The following is a 25,164-nucleotide window of genomic DNA, read 5'->3' as shown; positions in this document are numbered from 1 at the left end:
CTGAAGTAGGATGAACGCAGAGACAGCCTGGCAAGCCCTCACTACGGTCTCATTAAATGACAAGTATGGAGTCTGCCAGACTTGCCTTAGATTGCCTTAGATAGAAGTTTTATGTCGGCATACTTTAAAAAAAGACAATTATCTCTTGGCTTTTTATTGACTAGTGAGCCCAGCAATCTGAAAGAATGCTCCAATATCAAGGTAGCCCATTCATGTTCTAGGCCTAGGAGCTGTTTTATCTTGCATCCAAATGTTGAGAGATGAAATACAATAACTCCAGAGCAGGCATGGACAATTTGCGGCCCCTGAGTCCATGGGAAGTATACAAAGAAAGTGTCATTAATCAGAATTTTAGAGATTTTTAAATTTCGTATTTTACAAATAGTTTCAGATTAGCCTCTCTAGCAGTTTTGTTTTTATCATTTTTAGTTAAACTTTTACTTATTTATCACAGTCTATAGAGCTCCGTGTATTTCCATTTCAACATTACATAATGTTGTGGCCATCTGTATATAGACGTTGCCCACTCCTGCTCTAGAGTATGTCAGCTACCATAAGCCCAGGATATTTTTGTGTGGTTTTGGACTGGTATAGATGATGCATCCTAGTAAAATTATTTTTATCTAGGCAGCTTCTTCCTTGTGTTGTGGGCTGACTCACTGAATTGAAGGGGGGGTTGTCTGGAATGTGGGAGCCTATTATCCTATATAATAAAAGGTTACCGGCGCATGCGCTGTTAAAACAGCATGTTCCCTGCCGCTGTGGTGTGTGATCCGTGGCCGTGTTCCATTTTAGAACCCGGCGGCAGGGAACATTCTGGCCACTCCTCTCCTCCCGCCCTCACTCACCAACTGCTGTATATTTTTCTTCTTACTAATCTGCACCATGTAATCACAGGCCGCTCTGTGACCTCTTCTCCATCTGTATGTTGTAATCGCTGATTGTACAGCTATTCTTCACTGTGAACCACCTAGAAGTCGCAAGATTATGGCGGTATAGAAAAATAAAGTTATTATTATTCCCTGCCGCTGTGGTGTGAGATCCGTGGCCGTGTTCCATTTTAGAACCCGGCGGCAAGGAACATTCTGGCCACTCCCCTCCTCCCGCCCTCACTCACCAACTGCTGCTGGGAGGAAGCGCAGGCAAGCTCTCTCCCTGCCGGGATGAGTCGGACCCCTGAGACATGAGCGCCTGCAGGAGGAGGAGGCCCCCGCCGCTGCCCACCCGCCAACACCTTCTCAGTCTCCTGAGCTGCGTCCTCGCCCCCCCCCCTCGATTGCCGACCTCGGTGGCCACTGACAAGTGCTGTGTCCCTCCTGCCGAATTAAAACACAGAGAGACACAGCACAGCCAGCGACTCCCCCCTCCCGCCCTCACTCACTGCCAAAACCAGCTACTGTACTTTAAAGCCTCCTCCTTCTCCCCGGCTCACCCGCATTTAAAATTCAGAGAAAAGCGCTGCACCGCGGTACTGCTGGCCTCGCCGTCTTCTGTCCACTGCGGCCCGCCCTCTCTGACTACTTCCTGTTTCCGCTAGGGTTGGCCGCAGTGGATAGAAGACGCTGAAGCCAGCTGTAGCGCGGTGCAGCGCTTTTATCTGAATTTAAATGCGGCGGCTGGGAAGGAAGCGCGGGAAATGCTGCTGCTGCACAGGGAAAGCTGGGAAATGCTGCTGCTGCACAGGAAAGGCTGGGAAATACTGCTGCTGCACAGGAAAGGCTGGGAAATACTGCTGCTGCACAGGAAAGGCTGGGAAATACTGCTGCTGCACAGGGAAGGCTGGGAAATACTGCTGCTGCACAGGGAAGGGGGTGGGGGGAATGCTGCTTCTGTACAGGGAAGACTGAGAATGCTACTGCAGCATAGGGAAGTGTGTGTGTGGGGGTGGGGTATGGGAATGCTGCTTCTGCACAGGGAAGGCCGGGAAATGCTGCTGCTGCTGCACAAAGAAGGGTGGGAAATGCTGCTGCTGCACAGGGAAGAGTGTGTGGGGGGAAATGCTGCTTCTGCATAGGGAAGGGTGGGAAATGCTGCTGCTGCACAGGGCAGTGTGGGGGTGGGAAATGCTGCTTCTGCACAGGGAAGGCCGGGAAATGCTGCTGCTGCACTGGGAAGGGTGGGAGGGAAATGCTGCTGCTGCACAGGGAAGTGGAGGGGACGGAGAGGGAAAGGGGGCTTGGGAGCAATCTTGGTTTGCTTTGGGTGAGGGGAGACAGAAGGGGGCCATGAAGAGACAGAAAGACAGGCAGGCAAGCAGCGCATTAGAATGAAAGACAGACACACAAAAAGACAGTGGGCAGGGAGAGAGACAGAAAGAAAGACAGACAGACAGGGTGCCAGAGAGAGAACCAAAAAGAAAGAAGGACAGACAGCGGGGGGAGAAAGATAGAAAGAAAGGAAGAGAGAGACAGGGGCAGGGAGAGACACGGAAAGAAAGAAAGACAGACAGACATATATTCTAGTACCCGTTAATGTAACGGGCTTAAACACTAGTAGTTATATATAAGCATAACTTGTGCTGCGCGAAGGGTAACATTTTATTCTTGTCCATCAGTGATGTCATCTGTATCCTCCAGAATGGAGCTGCCTCATCCTTAGTCTGTTAATTCTTAGCCAGCCATTGTGTTGGCTCTATTTTCTTGAGTTAAGCTTAAGCTTCATCAGCATTACTACCACAGCTTCCCTGAATCCTTGAAAGCTGCCAGGTTTGAAGGTGAATCACAGCTTACATCACACATACTCACTCGTAACACACAGGTGTCTGATTAATGCAGTATGCAAGTGCCTGTGCATGTGGAGTTAAGTCTTTGTGCTATCATAGTCTCCGTGACTCAAACTTGGATCTGATGAATCAGTTCGGATGCTCTTCCAAACATTTTCTGCTTAGGAAGAGTTTGGAGCAGTGGGCCGAGAGCTAGGGAAACTAGGGTTCAAATTTCAGTTCTCCCACTGACAGTTTTATTAACTCTTGGCATTTTGTTGCCTTAAATACTTGTGTCTCCCTGCCCCTGAAAGTTAAGATTCATCAACGATACCCAAATTTGTAACTCATCTATAGCCGAGATTTGAAGAGGTAAAGAGTTTAGAAATAAATGATCTTTAAGGCTATCTAATGCTTAAAGAGAGGTTGGTGATGGGATTTAAGTAGTCCCTTTTATCAGCTCTACTCAGATACTTAAACAGTGTGACATAAAAATTTTTATAAGAAAAATAATTTCACAATAAAGGTAATATGTATCTTTTTTTTTTTCTTTGAAAAATTATTGACGGAAATCAGGTAGCTAAATGTTGAGGGTGATTGAGAGAAAAATATTGGAAAAGAGTGAATAGGATACTGCTATACTTGAAGGAAGATGCCAATTGAGCTGTGTGACTCCCCCCCCCCCCCACCTTTTTGGTTTCAATATTTGGTTTTGAAGGACTTTTTTCAGTTTTTGCAAACCTGGCCACAGACAGATTGTTGTGAACACTCCCTTGGACCATAATGTAAAGATTGCTATTAAGCAGTTAAAAGAAGGGTGGAGGTGATGGACCTCTGGTCCTCTTAAACTTGCTGTGTAGCAATGTATTTTATTCAAATGATAAAAGTGGTAATTGCTTTCTTTTTTCAGTGAGGCACATGACAAGGATAGAGCTTGAGCAGCTGAATGAAGAACTCCTCCGGCAGATTCAGGGTAAGGAATATGCAGATGCCAGAAATGACCTTTGAATGAAAGCTGTCAAAGAGCAGCTTTGTTGCTTGGGGAAACCTTATTTTCACATTTATGTTTTCACAAAATAGGGATAAAAGATCATTTAAGGCAGGGGTGTCCACACTTTTTGGGCTTGTGAGCTTCTTTTAAAATGACCAAGTCAAAATGATCTACCAACAATAACATTTTTTAAAAAACACAAAGCACACTGTACGCAGAGAAAATGTTAATTATCATTTATATTCCGGGTTTTTTCAAAGAGGTCAAGGCAGATGACTCTATGCACTGTCACCTCAGTAACAACCATAGTAACAAAAATAGACAAATATACCCACTCCCTTTTTACTAAACCGCAATAGCAGTTTTTAGCGCAGGGAGCTGCGCTGAATGCCCCGCGCTGCTCTCAACACTCATAGGCTCCCTGCGCTAAAAACCACTATTGCAGTTTAGTAAAAGGGGGGCCATAGTGCAAAATATAGACAGCAGATATAAGTTCTCAAAACAGACACATTTTGATTACTAAATTGAAAATAAAATCATTTTTCCTACCTTTGTTATCTGGTGATTTCATGAGTCTCTGATTGCACTTTCTTCTTCTGACTGTGCATCCGATATTTCTTCCCTTCTTTCAGCCTGTATGCTTTCAGCCTGTATGCTTCCTCTCCTCCAGACCTCATTCTCTCCCCCAACTGTTTCTTCCTCTCTCCCTGCCCTTTCTTTCTCCCTGCCTCTCTTTCATTTTTTCTCTCTTCATGCCCCCTTTCTTTCTTTCTGTTTCCCTTCTTTCCTTCTGTCTCTCTGCTTGCCCTTTTCTTTCTTTCCTTCTGTCTCTCTGCTTGCCTCTTTTCTTTCTTTCTTTCTTTCTCCCTGCCCTCCCCCAAGCCTCTGCTGCCGCCATCGGAGAACAGGCCCCAAAGCCACCGCCGCCCCAAGCTCTCTCTGCTTCTGGCTGACCAGCATTCCTCTCCCCGACGTCAATTCTGCCGTTGGAGAGGAAGTTCCGGGCCAGCCAGGCAGCAATTGGCTGGCCCGGAACTTACTCTCCCATCGGGGATAGGAAGGCTGATCAGCCCGGTAGACTGTGAAGGCAATGTGAGTCTATCACGGAGCCCGGGATGGGCTCCGCGATCGACTCACTTTGCCTTCGTGATCTAACGGTCAATTGCGATCAACGTATTGGGTACCCCTGATTTAAAATATGGCCTTGTGTCCCCAGTGACCACAGTGGAAAGTATTTTGCTTCTGAGAGAGATGCCTGGGTACTATTTAGTGTTAGATTTCTTTTTTTAACTGTCCCCTCATTTTTATTTTTTCCCTCTGTGGTTTTTATTTATAGTTTTCCCTTAGTGGAAATAGGAACTAAAAACGCCTACAGTCCTGTTCTTTACATATACTGTTGTTTGCCAAAGTTTAGTTCTGTTAGTCAGTGTGTGCTTACTGAATCCCTAAGATATAACATAACCTTATACAAGCTCTTCATGGCACAAAGTTAAATAACAGCATGTCTGAGTAAATTGTAATGCATAATTACTATTCATTTGATGATTCGATCAGATTGAAATAATTTAAAAACATGCACATGGCAGGTGCAAAAGTGTTCTACTGTTAGTGAAGAAATTGAAGCTAAAGAGGTTGGATATTTAGTCCTTCAATCACTGCAGAACAAGTTGGAGAGTTACTTTGCCACCAGACAGACCTTCTCAATTTCTGTGTATAATTCTTTCCAGCTTCTCTTGGGTTGGAAAGAATAAATAAATGCCTTGCATTTATTTATTCAATTTTCTATACTGTTCTCCCTTCCAATTATTCTGAAAGCATCTGAAAACTTGGCTGTTCTCAAAAATGTAAATCTCGCTACCCTCTTTATAATCACTAATTCTTATTATGTTTTTCCTTCCTTATATTAAAGTTCTTGTAACCGTGCCGAGCTCTATCTTTATGGAGAGGATGCAGTATATAAAACTTAAGGTTTAGTTTAGGGGAGCTCAGAACGATTTACATGAATTTATTCAGGTACTCGAGCATTTTTCCATGTCCGTCCCGGTGGGCTCACAGTCTGTCTAATGTAACTGGGGCAATGGAGGTCTGGCGACCTGCCCAGGATCACACGGAGCAGTGTGGGCTAGAATCTACAACCCGCAGTTCTAACCACTGTGTCACATTTTTAGACATAGTATTGTAAAAGATGGCATGGCAAAGATGACAAACCAAAGTTAAAGCATGGTAAAAATATAATATGACTAAACATGCTCTAGTGAGACATATTTCACCAAAATATAGCACGGTAAACATAGTATTACAGGCATAGCTACGATAGTATTATTTTTGTCAATCTGCTTTGATATGAATGTCAAGCAGTACTTTACATTAAAAATCATGCCGTATGTATGCGTTACAATATAAGTATAAGACATGTGCAATAAACTAGGTCAGACTGCCAGTGTAAGTAGAGAGCTTAGGAATACTTAATAGCATTTGAATTTGATGACTATTTTTCTACTATCTGACTCCAGCTCCAATTTCTACTTATATTAGGCTTTAAATTTTTCATTCTGGATCTAAAGTACTGGTAAATATAAGTTTTATATTTAGAGGACTTAAAAGTATACATAGATTTACCATATGGGAGTGTGTGGCGCAGTGGTTAAAGCTACAGCCTCAGCACCCTGGGGTTGTGGGTTCAAACCCACGCTGCTCCTTGTGACCCTGGGCAAGTCACTTAATCCCCCCTATTGCCTCAGGTACATTAGGTAGATTGTGAGCCAGCCAGGACAGTCAGGGAAAAATGCTTGAGTACCTGAATAAATTAATGTAAACTGTTCTGAACTCCCCTGGGAGAACGGTATAGAAAATTGAATAAATTTAAAAAAAAAAAATTATATAAACTTTTTATTATTATTTTGAAGCTGGACTCTGAGTCAGTACATTTTTGCCGACTGACTCCAGCCAAAATTGACTCTGACTCCACAGCCTGTTTAATGCACACACAAACTTGCTGCTGTTAAACTTTTTGACAGATATCAAAGCCAGAAATGTAGAGCTTGTCTGTCACCAGAGATATCTAACAAATAGCAATGTGGTCCAAATCTCAAGGAAAAGAATATATGACTTAAAGCCCAATTGCATAGGCCTTTGTCCACATGGATATGGAATAGAAGAAAAGCGTTAGTGAAATGAGCCCTGTAGCAGACTGAGGTCCTAATTCTTCTGAGGATCTCCAGAGGAAAAAGAAGACGATTAGCCTCTCAAACTGCAGGCCTCAATATACAAAGCTTGTCTACCGTATTTTCGCGGATATAACGCGCACCATTGTAAAACGCGCACAGGGGTATAGCGCGCAGAAATCACGATGATATGTACAAAAACTTTTCTATACCGCGCTCAGGCATATAACGCGCATGCTGCCCGACTCTCCTCTGGCCACCCCGACTCTCCTTTCGCTCTCCCCGACTCTCCTCTGGCCACCCCGACTCTCCTTTCGCCCTCCCCGACTCTCATCTGGTTGCCCCGACTCACCCTGACTTTCGGTGCACTGCCCCGACTCTCCTCTGGTTGCCCCGACTCACCCTGACTTTCGGTGCACTGCCCCGACTCTCCTCTGGTTGCCCCGACTCACCGTTCACCCGCCCTGACTTTCGGTGCACTGCCCCGCCTCTCCGTGCCTGTCCCCCTTGAAGTCCTGTCCCCCCTTGAAGGTCTGCCTGTCCCCCCTTGAAGGTCTGCCTGTCCCCCTTGAAGGTCTGCCTGTCCCCCTTGAAGATCTGCCTGTCCCCCCTTGAAGTCCTGTCCCCATCCTGAAAGCCTGATGCCCCCCCTCGACGTCCGATTCTTCTCCCCCCTCGGCAGGACCACTCGCACCCCCACCCCGAAGGACCGCCGACTCCCCGATAATATTGGGCCAGGAGGGAGCCCAAATCCTCCTGGCCACGGCGACCCCCTAACCCCACCCCGCACTACATTACGGGCAGGAGGGATCCCAGGCCCTCCTGCCCTCGACGCAAACCCCCCTCCCCCCCAGCCGACCCGCGACCCCCCTGGCCGACCCCCACGACCCCCCCACCCCCCTTCCCCGTACCTTTGGAAGTTGGCCGGACAGACGGGAGCCAAACCCGCCTGTCCGGCAGGCAGCCAACGAAGGAATGAGGCCGGATTGGCCCATCCGTCCTAAAGCTCCGCCTACTGGTGGGGCCTAAGGCGCGTGGGCCAATCAGAATAGGCCCTGGAGCCTTAGGTCCCACCTGGGGGCGCGGCCTGAGACACATGGTCGGGTTTGGCCCATGTGCCTCAGGCCGCGCCCCCAGGTGGGACCTAAGGCTCCAGGGCCTATTCTGATTGGCCCACGCGCCTTAGGCCCCACCAGTAGGCGGAGCTTTAGGACGGATGGGCCAATCCGGCCTCATTCCTTCGTTGGCTGCCTGCCGGACAGGCGGGTTTGGCTCCCGTCTGTCCGGCCAACTTCCAAAGGTACGGGGAAGGGGGGTGGGGGGGTCGTGGGGGTCGGCCAGGGGGGTCGCGGGTCGGCTGGGGGACGGGCGGAGGTTCTTGGGGGGGGGGCGGTCGTTGGGGGGAGGGGGTTTGCGTCGAGGGCAGGAGGGCCTGGGATCCCTCCTGCCCGTAATGTAGTGCGGGGTGGGGTTAGGGGGTCGCCGTGGCCAGGAGGGTTTGGGCTCCCTCCTGGCCCGATATTGTTGGGGAGTCGGCGGTCCTTCGGGGTGAGGGTGCGAGTGGTCCTGCCGTGGGGGGGATGTATCGGACGTCGGGGAGTCGGCCGGGCAAGAGGGCTTGGGCTCCCTCTTGCTCCGATCGTGGATGCGGGTGCGGGTGGGAGCGCGTGCGAGCGGTCGTTCGGGGTGGGGGTGCGAGCGGTCCTGCTGGGGGGGTGAATCGGGCGTCGGGCGGGGGGGGAACTATGTTTAAAAACTTTTGTATACCGCACTCAGGCATATAACGCGCGAGGGGTATGCGCGGTACGTAAAATCACGTATAACGCGCGCGTTATATCCGCGAAAATACGGTACTCTTGCAATTGGAATACCTTTCCACTATCTAATTTAAATCTCCCAGCTGTAACTCTCTCCAGTGGAAAAAGGGGATGATGATCAGGTGTTCAAATCATCCCAATTCTTTTAGTTTGAATAAACAGAACTCCCTTCATTTCAGTAGACTATTTTACCTTATTACTTACTTTTTTTATTTTCCTCCTCCGACCTGTTCTCCATGTCTTTATAAAGGTTTTGGGGTACAAAACTGGTCATCGTTCTCCAACAAAAGTGATTTCTGATTGGCAGGAATACACAAGAATTTCTGATTCCTTCTATAATGAAAACCTTTTTCTGTTGGTATAGAAGATTGGGGGAGGGGGGTAACAGGTGCCATCTTGTATGCACTCCTGCAACTCTGAGCTTGAGAAGACTCAATAGCCAGTTCAGAGTAGTGGATTTTAATAATAATAACAGTTTCTATATCGCAGGACCATGAAGTTCTATGCGGTTTACAATGATTAAAAGATGCTACAAATTGAGTGGAATTAACAAAGTTAAAAGCTAGTGATTAACATCTCTAGGGATCAGTTATTGTGGAATAAGATTGTGCAGGTTAGTTGCCTAAATATTTGAGGAACAGATATGTTTTTAGGCGTTTCCTAAATTCCCCATAAGTAGTAGACGTAAGGAATTGTTCCAGATCTTTACCCCATAATGCTGCCTGATGTAAGAAAAGATGTTGATGATGTATTTTAAATTTGCATCCTCTAACCGGAGGGGAAACAAAATTCAAGTGTGAGCTTCTCTTATGTCTGTTGGCTGAGAGAGAGAAAAGGTCAGATATATATATTTAGGGGCTAAACCGAATAGTACCTTAAAACAAAAACAACCAAACTTAAACGTCACACATGCCTCCATCTGCAGCCAGTGCAGAAATCGGTAGGAAGGTGTTACATAATTGAACTTCTTCAACCTGAAAATCAGTTTGACCGCTGCATTTTGCACCAGTTGTAGTCGCCGCATATTCTTCAGGGAAATTGCCAAGTAGGCGATACTGCAGTAATCAAGTTGACTCAGTTTGAGAGATTGTACCAGAATTCTGAATGATGACACATCAAAATGTGCTCTAATGGACCGAAGCTTCCAGAGAGTGAAAAAACCCTTCCTGACTATGGAGCATTTTCAACTTGATGGGGTCAAAGCAAACAAGTTGTGTATATTACGCTAAGACAACTTTCTGAAAGAGCTTTAAAAGATGAGATCAGTATTTGTTCAAATTTAACATACTCTTTAACCTGAGCATCTCCAGCTAAAGGCTGATCTTTCTCTTTCTTTTTTTTTTTCTCTCAGAAGTGTTTGAGGAACTGGCATGTGTTGTGCAGGAGAAGGACTCGCTGTCCTCGGAACTTCATGTGCGGAACGTGGCAATCGAGCAACTGCTGAAGAACTCTTCTAAGTTGCCATGCCTGCAGGTGGGGCGAGCTGGGACGAAGGCCAGCATCACCCTCAATCACTAGTTGTGGTTCAGTGTCGCCAAGGCACATCCTTCTCAGTCACACACTGTAATGTACATTGTCATGGACTATGCCAGGGGCTTAAATACAAACGCACAAAATTCGTAAACCCTTCTGGTGAGAAGAACCTGACTATGATTTATATCAAAAGCCTTAAATATATTAAACAAGCAACACATTAAAGGTGGAGATTTGGCATTTTGGGGAGAGAATTTGTATTGTTTGTGAGAGTTTAGCGACACTGGGGGGTTCATACTTTTGCAGAAAGGTGAATTATTCGCCTGACTTCTGCCCATTTCCTGCTTGGTGAGCATCCTCAGGAGGGTGAGGGTTGGAGTGGTGCTAAGTAGAGGTGGGAGTGTGTTCTTTTTATATAAGATTTAGGGATTTATTTTTTAAATACTTTGCTGTACACCATGGCAGCAGATCTTAATGCAGCTGAGAACATTCAACTATGGCAAATAGTGAGTTTTAATATGTGCAGTAACAATCTGCTTGCTCGCAAGCAGTATTTTCAACTTGATGGGGGGTCAAAGCAAACAAGTTGTGTATATTACGCTAAGACAACTTTCTGAAAGAGCTTTAAAAGATTAAATCAGTATTTGTTCAAATTCACTTTTCCCTATTTATTACAAACTATATTTTATTATGAGATGTTTTATACTAAGAGCAAAGACCCACCTTACTATTTTTGGTACTTTTTCAAGTTTTTCTTACCAAATAAATATAAAAATGCATTCGATATTGTTTGTAGCTTTTGTGTGCTGTTTTGGGTTTTAAGCCACTGGGAATTTATTTGCTTACTGGATGATGTCTTGGTTTCCAGTAGCAGGTTTTACTTGTGCTGACTAGTGATAGAAATATATTATGTGTGTATACGAGTAAATATATATATTGAATTATGTTTTGAAATGTGGAATTTCAGGAAGGCTTGAGATTTTCTGCTGAACAAACAAGGGTTCTACACTGTTAAAAGTGCCCAGGTTTTGTCATTCTAAATGCAGATGTGCTGGAAGTAGTTTTGACAGCTTGGTAATATATATATATTATTTTTTTTTTAAACCTGTAAATGAAACAAACCTATTGTATCTTGGTTTCCTTTGAAGTGTTTTATATCTTGTAAATGCAAAAGCAAGCACAGTATTTGAGATACACAAGTCTGAATATGCAAACTTTGGAAGCAAAAGTTTTACAGTACACCATTCTCAAGTGTTTACAAGCTGTGTTTATGGATGGTGGTGTGCATTAAAAAAAAAAAAAAAAAAAGAGGTGGGGTAGACTGGAGAATGCTTCAAATGAATGCTGTAAATTTACCAGTGCTCTTAGTTATGAAAATGGACTGGTCGTCATTTTTGTAAACCAAATATTCCTATGCAACAATCACACCCTCCCTCATTTAAAGAACTGTCAGATGCAGTAAGAACAGCTTTACTTTTGATCACCCATTTTTCAGGTATCTGCTGCTGGACTACCAGCTTTGTGTGCAACTTCTTAAACTGAATTGCGCCAATAAATGTAGGGGCAAAATGCCACCATTTTGTTGGCTGTGCACTGTGCTGCTCAGTGACAGAGGCAGGAGATGTGTGGGAGAAATGTTACAAACAGAAATGTTTTTATTAATATGCCACAGTCTAGGGCCCTCAACATGATATTTTTGCATCCTGTACTTGACCAGGAGGTGGTGCTATTGTACAATATTTGGGATTCTAAACCATTTTAGTAAAGAGCCCAATCTAGTGAATAAGTTAGATCAACGGCTGGGCCGATCCTTTACGTAATCATTTTTTGTACACCATTTGTTTTGTTGTTCAGTAACCATCTAGCAGTTAAACTGAACTGTTCTATTTCTGTATATTTTTTATATACAAGGGATCTTTAAAATGTTTCTGCAATTTTATTAATTTTAAACACTATTTATTAAATATCTTAAAAGCAAATTACATTACTTTTCCACATAATCACCCTGTTGCTTGAGTGGTTAGACACATGACATTCTATGACTTGCCCACTTACCATTTCTCTCACCTCAACCATTTCCTGTGAAAATATGAAAGTACAGAAACTTTTTGAAGAAGCCTCGTATTACCATTGAGGGGAAGATTCTCAAAACTTCATAGTAAAATCTGACGGGTTACTACTGAGGTCACTATTGTAACGATTTCAAAAAGGCAAGTCCATTCTCAAAAGACAAATGAGCTTCGTGGATGTTCATGTAGGCTCACTAAATTTACTTGAGATGAGTTGCTGGTGGAAGCGATCAGCATATGCACAGAATACACCCATATATTTTTTAATAAAAACAAACAAATTGAACATCACAGCGGGAAAGATGCCCGCTCTCTAGCTGCACTCATACAACCTCTAGACACCCACCCATCACAGTGGGAGAGATGACCACTCTCTCCCGCCACGCTCGCACAATCCCCCAACTCTACCCCACGCCCACAGCAGGAGGGATGCCCATTCCCTTCCAACAAACTCCTACCCCCACCCCTCCTTACCTTATTCAGGAAGTTCAGCCGGAGGGACACTTACCTCACTCCGGAAGGCAAGCTCACATCTTACAAAATGGTGGACCTTCCCCTTCCCGGTGCATCCAAGACTCTTAAGGCCCCTCTCATAGAAGGGGCCAATCAGAGCCTTAGGCCCCTCCACAGCGTATCCCAGGATGTACCAGGATTGGGAAGGCTTGTCATTTTGTAAGAGACTGGCCTGCCAGCTGGAGCAACGTAGGTGTCCTTAGGGTTGAACTTCCTGAATAAGATAGGGAGGGGGGGCTTGGGTGATGGCGGAAGGGAGTGGACATCCCTCCTGCTACTGGAGGGGGAGGGTAGAGTTGGGGGATTATGCGAGCACAACGGGAGATAATGGGCATCTCCCGCTGCCAGGGGTGGGTGTCTGGTGGTGTGTGAACGCAGCGGGAGAGAGTGGGCATCTCCCCTGCCAATCTTTGATTTGAGGTCTGAGCTGTCAAACCTTACTCTCTTGTGAGTGCCTGAGCCAATCAGCACTCAAGCACTGATCAGAAAGTAAGGCTATGACAGCTCAGACCTGTCGGTAAAATTTGGCTGCAAATGTGGTAAAGTGAGGTTAGGGAATCACTTGGTGATTATAGAGAATCGCTCGGAGTGCTCATATGACCTCATTGTATTACATTTGCATGGCAATATGGGAGACTGCTATAAAACTCGGGAAAGACCATGCTAAGCCGTTTTGATAATCCACCGCTAAAATACATGCACGCTAAACTGGTTGGAACTGGTTTGGTGAGCACATTAAAGGCATATTTTAGTTTTGAGAATCTTCCCCTGAGTGATTTGAACTTTGTAATTTTTCTTTGTATTTGTGATACATACCATATATACTCGAATATAAGTTGAGACCCCCCCATTTCTCCCCCAAAAGGAGGAAAAATGGTTGACTCGAATATAAGTCGGGAGCTTAATATTCAAGTACCATGCCCTGCCAGGATCTGCACCCAGTGTCCTCTCTGTCACGCCCTCCCCTGCAAGGTTCTGCACTCAGCCCCCCTCCCTGCCAAGTTCTGAGCCCAGCCCCCTTCCCTCCCTGCCCTGCACTCAGTCCCATTCCTTACCAGGCTGTGAACCAAGCCCCCTTCCCTGCCAGGGTCTGAATACTGTCCCCCCCCCTCCCTGCCAGGCTCTGAACACTGTTCCACCTTCCTTCCCTGTACCCTCTGCCCCCTAAAAAGAGCCAACCTCATCAGTGATGTCACAATGGCTTGATTGTCCCTTACTCCCCTCTGCCCTCTAACCCAGCCAGCAGATTAACCGTTCCCCTTAACTTTAGACTGGGATAGGAGGGATCCCTCCCGTCTCCTGCCCCGGCCGACACTAACAATTACCACCCTCCCTCCTTCCCTCCCTCACGTACCTGTTGGTTCCCTGGTGGTCCAGCATGTATCCCACGCTGAAATCCTCTAGAAGATTGTAAATGTAAGTAGCCAGCGGTGTACCCAGGCCGGCACGCAGCAGCAAACTTTTCATGCTGTCAGCCGTCCCTGCACCGCTCCTCTTGATAGGCTGTGGCGAGAACCGCAAATCCCGTGAGAACTTGCGGCAGCCTATCAAGGACCCGGTGCAGGGCTGGCCAGCAGCACGAAAAGCTTGCTGCTGCATGCTGGCCTGGGTGTGCTGCTGGCTACTTACCTTTACAATCTTCTGGAGGATTTCAGCGCGGGATACACGCTGGACCACCAGGGAACCAACAGGTACGTGAAGGAGGGAAGGAGGGAGGGTGGTAATTGTTAGTGTTGGCCGGGGCAGGAGACAGGAGGGATCCCTTCTGTCCCGGCCTAAGGCAGGCCTGCAGGAAGTCCAAGAGGGTTTCGGGTGGTCACTGAGGGATGATCCGAATATAAACCTGGACCCCCATTTTTGGGCCAGTTTTTTGGCCCAAAAATCCCGGTTTATATTCGAGTATATAGGGTACTTCTAGTTCAGGATTTCTTTACAGTCCTTGCTTATTTGATTTACTTCATGCTTACACAGTGAGGGCTTCAGAAGATGTTGCTGTGTTGGGGCATGATGTGACTAGTGTTGGGACAAAGGGTGGACAAAGAACTAGAACACAGAATGGCCCCATAGCATAGATGAAACTGGGGAGATTTTGGAAAATAAAGTATTAAGCTCAGAAGGCTGCTCTGGCTGCGGCTGCACTATAATAAACATAAATCAAGTATTTTCTATGCAGTACTGTACCAAGGCACAAGAAAAACCAAAGGAATATGAAAACCCCTACATATAACAAGGCCAAAGAACGCTCAAAAATAGACTTTGCTCTTTGGCGTCTCTTGACATAATAACACATCTGACAGAGTATTTGTGACCCTTGAAGCAGGCGGTTTATCTGCTGAAACACCCATGTTGGGTCTTTTTATCTGTTGGTGCTTTGCTAATAAGATTGTTTTGTATTCTATGCTTATGTGCAACAAAGTTCTTAGTCCACCCCTCCTTTTTTATGGTGTTTGAATTATACAGAGGCACGTAAGGGACAGACCCTGTTCCTTGGACCTTAGGTGACTTGCCCACAGTTACAAGGAGCTGCAGTGGGACTTGAAACCAGTTCCCTAGGTTCTCAGCCCACTGCACTAACTATTAGGCTAGTCCTCTACCCTGGAGGTTAACTTACGGATGGAATGCATCATTCTGCACCTCCAGGGGATCATACAGTTTTATTTGGCTACCATCATGGGGTCACAGCCACAAAAAGATTGAGAAGTACTGATGTACAGGCAGACACAACAAACATTAAATAAGAAGCTTTGAGAAAAGACAATAAGGCCATGACTAAGATTTTAAGGTTAATTTGTAACAATACAAATGGCTCTTGTTTAGTTTGCTTAGCATTCTGACAGATCTTGGTGCAGTGAGAGAGTAAGATCAAGGAATGAAAAAGCAAAGTGTGTGTTTGGGTAGGAAACAGACAGACCTTGGGGCCCCATTGTGACCCTGGAAGCCTGTCTAGGGCCCTACAACAGACAGAACAAATGTTCTAGGGACACAATTGCATTTGCTGTGGTGACAAATAGATGATGGGCTTAGTGGTGCTTAGTGATGGATTATAGAATTAACTTTGCCTTTTTTTTTTGTCTTTGAGATAATTATACTTACAGAATCTGTTTGTTAAAGTCTGTTTTTATTTACACTTGTCACTGGAACAAAAATTGAGTCAGCTTCATGGAAGCTAGAAGAGAATCTTTAAAAACTGCAATAACGTTGCTTTTGGACTTCTTGATTTATGTATGTATCTTTTTAAAAATGTCAATAAAAATTATTTTATTACTTTTGTGGTGGTCAGGTACTTCTAACTTATTTTGTTTAGAGCTTTTATGCAGTCTCTCGATTCTTAATCCTCTATTACAGCTGTCCACTGTAACCTTGTAATGGTTGCCTTTTCCTTAATAAAATATTACTTTATACTTTCTGAAATGTTCTCTCCTTCCCTCACTCAAATTGATGCAGTACCACCATGTTGGATTTAATGATCCTGAGGACATAACACCATTACATTGCACCTAGTGTATGCAAAGATTAGACTGTACAAAAAAGCCACTATAGTTTCAAAATGCTTTTCTTCTCTGTGTTTGGTAAAGGAAATTGTACATGGAGGTAAACATGGCAGATATATATTGTATATAGAGGCCGACAAACTGCTTTTTTCAGTTTTGGTTAAAATCAAAGCTGCAGGCAAAACTCATCACCTGGTTTTGGCCAAAACCAAAAATTCAAAGTTTGGTTGTGGGAATGTGAACCAATGAGGGACGCGTAGGGGTTGTCAGAGCTTGCAATCAGTATCCTTATGCTAAATGCACAGTATACCAGTCAGAATATAATTTAATGAAAGACTGGAGACTGTTTTGCTTGGAGGTAAAATATAAACACTCCGGCTAATGAAAACTAAAAGCCACGGTGCTATTACAGTGGCTGACTTTGCACTACACTAGGAGTGACGGCTAACATCATAACTTTTAAGAGACACTAATTCCTAACATTCCAGTTTCAATCTCAAAATGGCTGCTGCAACCTCCAGTGTCAATTTCACAGCAGCTGATTTCCTACAAAGATTGCATAAGCAAGACCATATGGGACCGTTTCTCCCCCAACTCACTACTGGACCACCAAGGCTGTATGGTAGGCCCAGGTGGGAGAGGCCTATGGGTGGATGCAGAAGGGGGAGATATCATCTGTTTAGGAGGAAGAAGTAGGAACAGGAGCTCTTCTCTTTCAAGAGTTTGCAGCAGTGATGGAGGAGGAGGGGGGACACGATAGGGACGGAAGGAGAGAATACTTGATTTTATATTTGAGAACATCCCCCCCTTTTTTGGTGGGGGGAAATGTTATCTTGGGTAATATTTAATTATATATGGTAAATTCATGCTAAAAATTTGTATGAAAAGCATTTATTTTGGATCATTTTATTTAACATATGAAGTAATTTTTCCAAGTTTATTTTACACTTTATATACCACAGTCGGAAAACATCTATGTGGTTTACATAAAAATATTTTATCCCAGGACAAGTAGGCAGCCTATTCTCACATATGGGTGATGTCATCAGCGGAAGCTTGCAAGAAGACTTGCTTTAAGAAACTAGAAGTTTTGAGTCGACCGCACCACGCATGTGCGAGTGCCCTCCCGCCCAGCGTAGGGCGCGTCTCCTCAGTTCTCAGTTTTCCGCGGAGCCGAGATGTCCGCCTTTGACTCTGCATTTAACTTTTTCACTTTGTGCCTTCTCTACACCGCGGTTTGTGTTTTTTTTCTTCACGAATCGCTGTTTTTTCCTAAATTATTTCTTTTATTTCTTTAAAAAAAAAATTTTTTTTTGTTTCTTCTGTTCGGCTGCTGGGGCAGACCGCTCGGCCGCAGCCCAGAGGCTTCAATTTTGCGGCGGCTATTTTTTCTCCTATGTCCCGGCCAGCAACGGGCTTCAGGAAGTGTAGCCAGTGCCAGCATGCGATTTCCCTCACGGTCCCACACCGTTGGTGCTTCAAGTGCCTTGGGCCGGACCATCAACCATAGTCGTGCGAGCGCTGTGCTACTCTTCAACCTCGAGCCCTTAAACGTTGTCGAATTTTGGTCCAGAAGCACTTCGGGATGGATTCATCCTCCGCTCCCTTGAATTCAAAGGCGGCCTTGACCTCACCTTCGACCGAGACTCCTCCTGCTTCGACCTCGAGCCTCATCAGACCTTCTTCATTTGCAAACGGCTCTCTCCTCGATGACTCCTGCTGTATCTTCTCCTGTATCCTCAGGTCAGATAGTTCAGCAAAAGGTTCCAACGGTGGTGCTTAAGGTGCCTAAGACTTCCAAGTCGAAGCACATTTCCACCTCCTCTGGATCCCCCAGCCAAAGCGGATCCATCCTTGCCGGCTTCTTTCTAGACCATGTTGGAGAAGCAATTCATTCAGTTCCTTACCAATATGGTACTGAAGCTTCTTCCTCTCATCCAGCCTGGGCATCCTGCAGACTCCCGTGAGGTCGAGCCTTTTCCTTTGTCTCAGTCTGAGATTACACACACTTTGCATGGAGCAGAGTCTCTGCGAGTGGTCTGGCATCTATGCATGTGAAGTAAGGAGCAGAATCTTTGCAAGTGCCTCGGCAGGAATCCTCACACTCTATCCAAGGAGCAGAGTTTTTAGGAGTGCATCGAGGTTCCTCCACCAAGCCTCTGGAGCTTCAATCTACAGCCTTCAGTCCTATCCATTCTTTGGTAGCATCGGCTGCTTCAGTCTCCGAGGCGAAGTCTCCTCGATCTTTGAGATCTGCTTCCAAGCACCTTTCTCATCGACGATCGAGGCCTTCATCAAGGCATACTTCCAGGCATAGTTCTTCTTCTAAAGAATGTCCTTCTTCAACTAAGCCTCAATCTTCTCTTACTAGACCCCCGACCCCTCGATCAAGGTCTCCCCTTCCAAACCTCAAGGAGGCAGCGGTTTTGATTACTTCGTCCAAGTCTCCATATTCTTTTGATGCCTGTTTTCCGGCCGAAGCCTCATCTTTGATCCAGGCTGCCTCGACGTCCTTGAGTCCTTCTCGAGGCAAAGCATTGGCGGATCAGCTATCTTTTTCATCTTTTCTTCCTCAGATGGCTGTTGACTTGGATCTTCAATTAGATACTGGCTCCAAATACTCTAAGGAGTATCTAGAGGTTATGCATTTTCCTCAACCTCCGGCAGAGTCACTTAAGCTTCCTCTTCATAAGCTTTTGTCTCAGACTTTTGGCAGATGCCTGGAGACTCCTTATACCATTCCAGCTGTTCCAGACAAATTGGACTCTAGGTATAAAACTGTTCACCGCAAAGGATTCGATAACTCACAGTTATCTCACCAGTCCCTGCTTGTGGAGTCATCTTTAAAGAGGTCCCATCCTTCCAAGGTTTATGCCACCGTTCCTCCTGGAAGGGAAGGGAAAACTATGGACAAATTCGGACGTCACATCTATCAAAATGCCATGATGTCCTCTAAAATCTTTAATTATAATTTTCATTTTGTCACCTATTTTGAGTTCCTCATTACTCTTGTGCCTAAATTTTTGAGTTATTTGGATACTCAAAAACATTTTGAATTTCAAGAAGTCATCGCTTCTCTATCACAACTCAGATTACATCTCCTTCAATCATCTTGTGATGCCTTTGAGTTGTCTGACAGATCGGCTGCTTGTTCTGTAGCCATGCGCTGTCTTGCCTGGCTTCGAACTATTGACATGGATCCTAATCTCCAGGATTGCTTGGCTAATATTCCTTGTGCGGGCAATGATCTCTTTGATGAATCTATCAAGGCAGCCACTAAGAAACTGACCATGAAAAATCATTTGCTTCCATTGTAAGACCTAAGCCGAAGCCAGCTCCTGCCAAACCTACACATCCTCCTATATATCAGAGGCGTTTTTCTCCGAGGACAGCTCCTTACAATCGCCCTCCTCCTAAGAAACAGCAGCCTCAGAAGCAACAAAAATCTCAACCTTCTGCTGCACCTAAGGCTACTCAGCCTTTTTGACTGTTTAAAACAGAGCATAACCTCCACCGTTCTGACTCTGAATTCTCATCCCCCTATAGGAAGTTGTCTCCATCATTTTTACCACCGATGGACAACATTTACATCCGACCTCTGGGTACTAACCATCATCGAGGAAGGATACTCTCTTCATTTCACTCAGGTTCCACCAGAGCTTCCTCCAAGCCTTCCAGTCCATCCCAGACTGCCCTTCTTCAGGAAGCTCAAGCTCTGCTTCATTTCCATACCATCGAACCAGTTCCTTTGGAGCAGCAGAGCAGGGGGTTTTACTCCTGTTACTTTCTTGTTCCGAAGAAGATGGGCAACCTGCGGCCCTTTCTGGATCTCAGAGCTCTCAACCAATTTTTGGTCAAAGAAAAATTTTGAATGTTGTCCCTGGCATCCCTTCTAGAGCAGAATAACTGGTTATGCTCTCTGGATCTCAAGGAGGCCTACACTCATATTCCCATCCATCTGGCCTCCCTTCAATATCTCAGATTTAGGGTGGGGAATCTGCATTATTAATACAGAGTGCTGCCCTTCGGCCTGGCTTCATCTCACAGAGTGTTCACCAAGTGCCTCATAGTGGTAGCAGCAGCTCTACGGAACCATGGTCTTCAGGTATTTCCCTACCTAGACGACTGGCTCATCAAAGATTCAACATCTTAGGAGGTTATTGTAGCGACCCAACGGACTACCTGGTTCCTACAAAGTTTGGGATTCGAAATCAACTTTCCCAAATCCTAACTTCAGCCCTCACAGAATCTACAATTCATCGGAGCTGTTCTGGATACTGTCCAACTCAGAGCATTCCTTCCACAACAACATCTGGAAGCTCTTCTTCAACTCTGTCATACAGTGTCTTCCCGATCTTCTATCTCAGCGAGACGCATGATGGTACTCCTAGGTCACATGGCCTCCACAGTACACGTGACTCCTTTTGTCAGACTTCACCTCAGAATTCCTCAGTGGTCCCTGGCATCTCAATGAACGCAGGTTTGCAACCCACTTTCTCGACACATAACAATCACTTCTTCATTGAAGCAGTCTCTCCGTTGGTGGATGCTCTCTTCCAATCTCTCCAGAGGCTTGCTTTTTCAAACGCCCCCCCTATCAGAAGATCCTCACGATAGATTCTTCGACCTACTCTTGGGGTGCTCATCTCGATGATCTCCGTACACAAGGCCACTGGACCAGTACGGATCATCAGTGTCATATCAATCTGATGGAACTCAGAGCGATCCTCAAGGCTCTCAATGCTTTTCAACATCTTCACCAGGTAATCCTCATTCGGAAGGACAACCAAGTCGCCATGTATTATGTCAACAAACATGGAGGGATGGGATCTGCCTCCCTTTGTCAAGAAGTTCTGAAGGTTTGGGATTGGTCAATCCACCACAACACCTTCCTCAAAGCTGTCTACATACAAGGGGCGAAGAATTGCTTGGCGGACAACTTGAGTCGTCTTCTGCAACCTCACGAATGGACACTCCATTCCTCGCCTCTTCATCACATTTTTTTCACAGTGGGGAACGCCTCAGATAGACCTCTTTGCAGCTCCCCACAACTACAAACTGCCTCAGTTCTGCTCCAGGATATACTTTCCTCATCGCCTCGAGGCAGATGCTTTTCTTCTGGAATGAACGAATCTCTTCCTCTATGCATTCCCTCCATTCCCTCTCATTCTCAAGACTCTGGTCAAGTTGAAGAACCACCATGATTCTGATTGCTCCTCGGTGGCAGAGACAACCTTGGTACTCCCTTCTACTTCAACTCAGCAGCAGGGAGCCATACCTTCTACCAGTTTTCCATCTCTGCTTACACAGAGTCAAGGATCTCTTCTTCATCCCAACCTGCAGTCTCGACACCTGACAGCTTGGTACCTCTCAACATGACTCCTCTTCAGTCTTCTCAACCTGTAAGAGACGTTTTAGAGGCTTCTTGGAAGCCTACCACTAGACAATGCTATCGCCAAAAATGGACTAGATTTTCTACGTGGTTTTTTTCTCACAATAAGGAGCCTCAGTATTCCTCCTTATCTTTTGTTTTGGATTATCTTTTGCACTTATCCACTTCTGGCCTCAAGTCTACATCAAGCCGAGTCCATCTCAGTGCAATTGCAGCTTTCCATCAGCCTATTGAAGGGAAACCCCTCTCTGCTCATCCAGCGGTTTCCAGATTCATGAAAGGACTTTTCAATGTCAAACCTCTCAAACCGCCTCCTGTGGTTTGGGACCTCAATGTTGTTCTTGCTCAAATGATGAAGCCTCCTTTTGAACCAATTGAAAAGGCTCATATGAAGTATCTCATTTGGAAAGTGGTGTTTCTCATTGCCTTAACCTCTTCTCGACGAGTCAGTGAGTTGCAAGCTTTATTTACTGATCCACCTTTCACTGTCTTCCATCATGACATGGTGGTTCTCTGTACTCATCCTAAATTCCTACCTAAAGTGGTTTCAGAATTTCATCTCAACCAATCCATTGTTCTTCCAGTGTTTTATCCAAAACTTCATTCTCATCCTGGAGAATCAGCTCTTCATACTCTGGACTGTAAACATGCTTTGGCCTTCTACTTGGAATGCACCAAACCACACAGAACTCCTCAACTTTTTGTCTCTTTTGATCCAAACAAGTTGGGACATCCTATCTCTAAGCGTACCATCTCCAACTGGATGGCTGCTTGCATCTCTTTCTGCTATGCCCAGACTTGGTTACCCCTACACAGTCACAGCCCATAAAGTCAATGCAATGGCAACTTAAGTAGCTTTCCTCAGATCTACGCCTATTGAGGAAATTTGCAAGGCTGCTACTTGGTCCTCAGTTCATACTTTCACTTCTCACTATTGTCTGGATGTTTTCTCCAGACGGGATGGCTAGTTTGGCCAGACAGTATTACAAAATTTATTCTCCTAAATTGCCAACACTCCCACCATCCCATGCTCGTTAGCTTTGAGGTCACCCATATGTGAGAATAGGCTGCCTGCTTGTCTTGGGATAAAGCACAGTTACTTACCATAACAGGTGTTATTCAGGAACAGCAGGTAGCTATTCTCACAACCCACCCATCTCCCCTGGTTGGCTTCTCTGCTAGCTATCTGAACTGAGGAGACGTGCCCTACGCTGGGCGGGAGGGCACTCGCGCATGCGCAGTGCGGTCGACTTGAAACTTCTAGTTTCTTCAAGCAAGTCTGTGAGCTTCCACATCTGGGCTCCGCTGATGACATCATCCATATGTGAGAATAGCTGCCTGCTGTCCCTGGATAACACCTGTTACGGTAAGTAACTGTGATATATATATATAAATTAAAAGATGGAACTACAATTTCAATAGCCAAGAAAAGAGAATTAAAAATTATAAATAAAAGCTATATGCTTGTCATTATGTCTATATGCTTGTCATTTCTGATCAAAGTCTGAACCATCTCCTGCATCTTTAAAGTTTCATTGGTCATAAGCGTTTATAAATAGAAAGTTTATCCCAGGACAAGCAGGCATGATATTCTCACATGTGGGTGACGTCATCTACGGAGCCCCGATGCGGAAGCATTTTCAAGCAAACTTGATTGAAGATTTTAAGTTTGCTCTGCTGCTCCACGCATGCGTGCCTTCCTGCTCCACTAGGGGGTGCATCCCCTCGTGGTCTCCAGTTCAAAATTTTCCGCGAGCCTAGAAGCCGTGTTTCTCAGGCTCTGCCCCAACTGCCTTCTAGCACCGCGATTTTTTTCTTGTTTTTTCTCGATTAAGTCGCTGTGCGCGAATTCTTTACAACTTTACTTGATTCCTGCTTCGTTTTCGACGACCCGGAGGCTTCCGGGTCCCCGTGGCCGCGTGGCTAACCGAGCCGCGGCCACTTTCGATTTAATGTCCCGGCCTTTGACCGGCTTTAAAAAGTGCACCCGGTGCGAGCGGCTTCTTTCTCTCACAGATCCGCATCGCCGGTGCATCCTCTGTCTGGGGGCGACTCATCCAACCGACTCCTGCCCCCAGTGCGCTAATTTCCAAAACAGGGCCCTCCGCCGAAGAAAAGCCCGCATGGCGGACCTCTTCACTCCGGACCAACCCTCCACATCGGCCTCGAGGTCGGCCCCGGCCTTGACCTCGGCCCCTGATACCTCGGCATCGCCTTGAGACTCGACCCCGAAGTCCTCGGGACAACAGAAAGCCTCGGCCCCGGGTAAGTCCCCTCTTCCCTCTTCAGGTTCTGTAACAGCGAAGAAGCCAACCTCGGGGACAACGTCGACACATGGCGGAAGCCCCATGCTTACAGTGACTAAGCCCTCCAAGCCTTCGGGCCGTGCCTCCACCACACGGGAATACTCTGATACGAGGTCGCCCCAGGTGGAGTGCACCGAGGCAGTGGACATGCCTTCGATGCTGTCCGTGCCCGTCTTCCAGGACCTACTCCGAGCGATGATCACGTCGGAGCTGTCCACTGCAATGGCCCAGTTTCAATCGGCCTCGACCTCGAACGTGCCAGACCAGCCTGAGCCTCGCACCGATCAACCTCGAGGAAAGGTGTGCAATCCTCGCCGCATCCCATCCTCCTCAGACTCCTCGCCGAGGCGCCCGAGACGTTCCCCCTCCGCAGACCGCCGAGGGGCAAAACGTCGGGCTAAAACGACAGAAACCTCGAACCGCCGTACCTCCAAGAAGGCCCGAGGTTCACCAACTCTACGAGGCCGTTCTCCCACACCTCGTACGGGACCACTAAGAGTGGCTGAGTTATCACTCTCCAACCCGCGCATCCTCCGAACTCCCCCTCGGACGTATTCTCCGAGGGAGTCCGGATCGAGGTCACCGATCCGATATCGATCGGTACCCCTAACTCCGGCATCGTCTCCGAGGGGCCCCTCGAGACGCCGAAGATCGACAACCCCGGAACACTCTCACAGTGCTTCCCCAGTCTCGGAGCATGAATCGGAACATGAACCTCAATACTCGAGGGAAGCCTCCCTATCCTTCTCCACCCGACGAAGGTCTCGTTCCCCGACCCCGCACGGGGCCCCGGGGACATCCCGTCCATCCTTCACTCGCTTCGTCCAAGACATGGGCCACGCATTGGACTTAGACCTCCAGTCCGACTCCAGATACTCAAAGGAGTACCTGGCAGAGCTGGATATGCCATCACTGCCCAGAGAGTCCCTCCGCTTACCACCTAACCCGGTACTCCAACAGGCCTTCTTCAGGAACCTGGAGACCCCCTACATGGTCACGGCCGTACCCTCCAAAATGGAGGCCAAGTACCGCACAGTACCTTACCCGGGATTCGAGCAACCACAGCTCTCCCACTAATCGCTGCTAGTAGAATCCTCCTTGAAAAAGGCTCACCCGTCCCGGGCCTCAGCAGCGGTCCCCCCAGGCCGAGAAGGCCGAACCCTGGACAAGTTCGGCAGGAGACTATACCAAAACGCAATGATGGCCTCTAGGGTGCAAAGCTACACTTTCACCTTCACATCCTACCT

At 46.3% G+C, this 25,164-nt stretch overlaps 1 protein-coding gene across 3 annotated transcripts in view; it reads left to right on the top strand.

The window, feature by feature from the left end:
• Nucleotides 1–10,930, top strand: part of C4H21orf91 (chromosome 4 C21orf91 homolog) — a 41,053-nt gene extending 30,123 nt beyond the window's left edge. For all 3 annotated transcript variants that reach the window (XM_033943481.1, XM_033943482.1, XM_033943483.1), the window contains exons 4-5: nt 3,612–3,674; nt 10,025–10,930. In XM_033943481.1, coding sequence (XP_033799372.1) covers nt 3,612–3,674; nt 10,025–10,191 — 230 coding nt within the window. In that variant the 3' untranslated portion in view covers nt 10,192–10,930. The remainder of the gene's footprint in view (nt 1–3,611; nt 3,675–10,024) is intronic.
• Nucleotides 10,931–25,164: the final 14,234 nt, after the last annotated feature.

This window comes from Geotrypetes seraphini, chromosome 4, assembly GCF_902459505.1.
Source record: "Geotrypetes seraphini chromosome 4, aGeoSer1.1, whole genome shotgun sequence".
Lineage (NCBI taxonomy): Eukaryota > Metazoa > Chordata > Amphibia > Gymnophiona > Dermophiidae > Geotrypetes > Geotrypetes seraphini.
The sequence above is the reverse complement of the archived record's forward strand: the minus strand, read 5'-3'. Positions and strand labels throughout refer to the sequence as shown.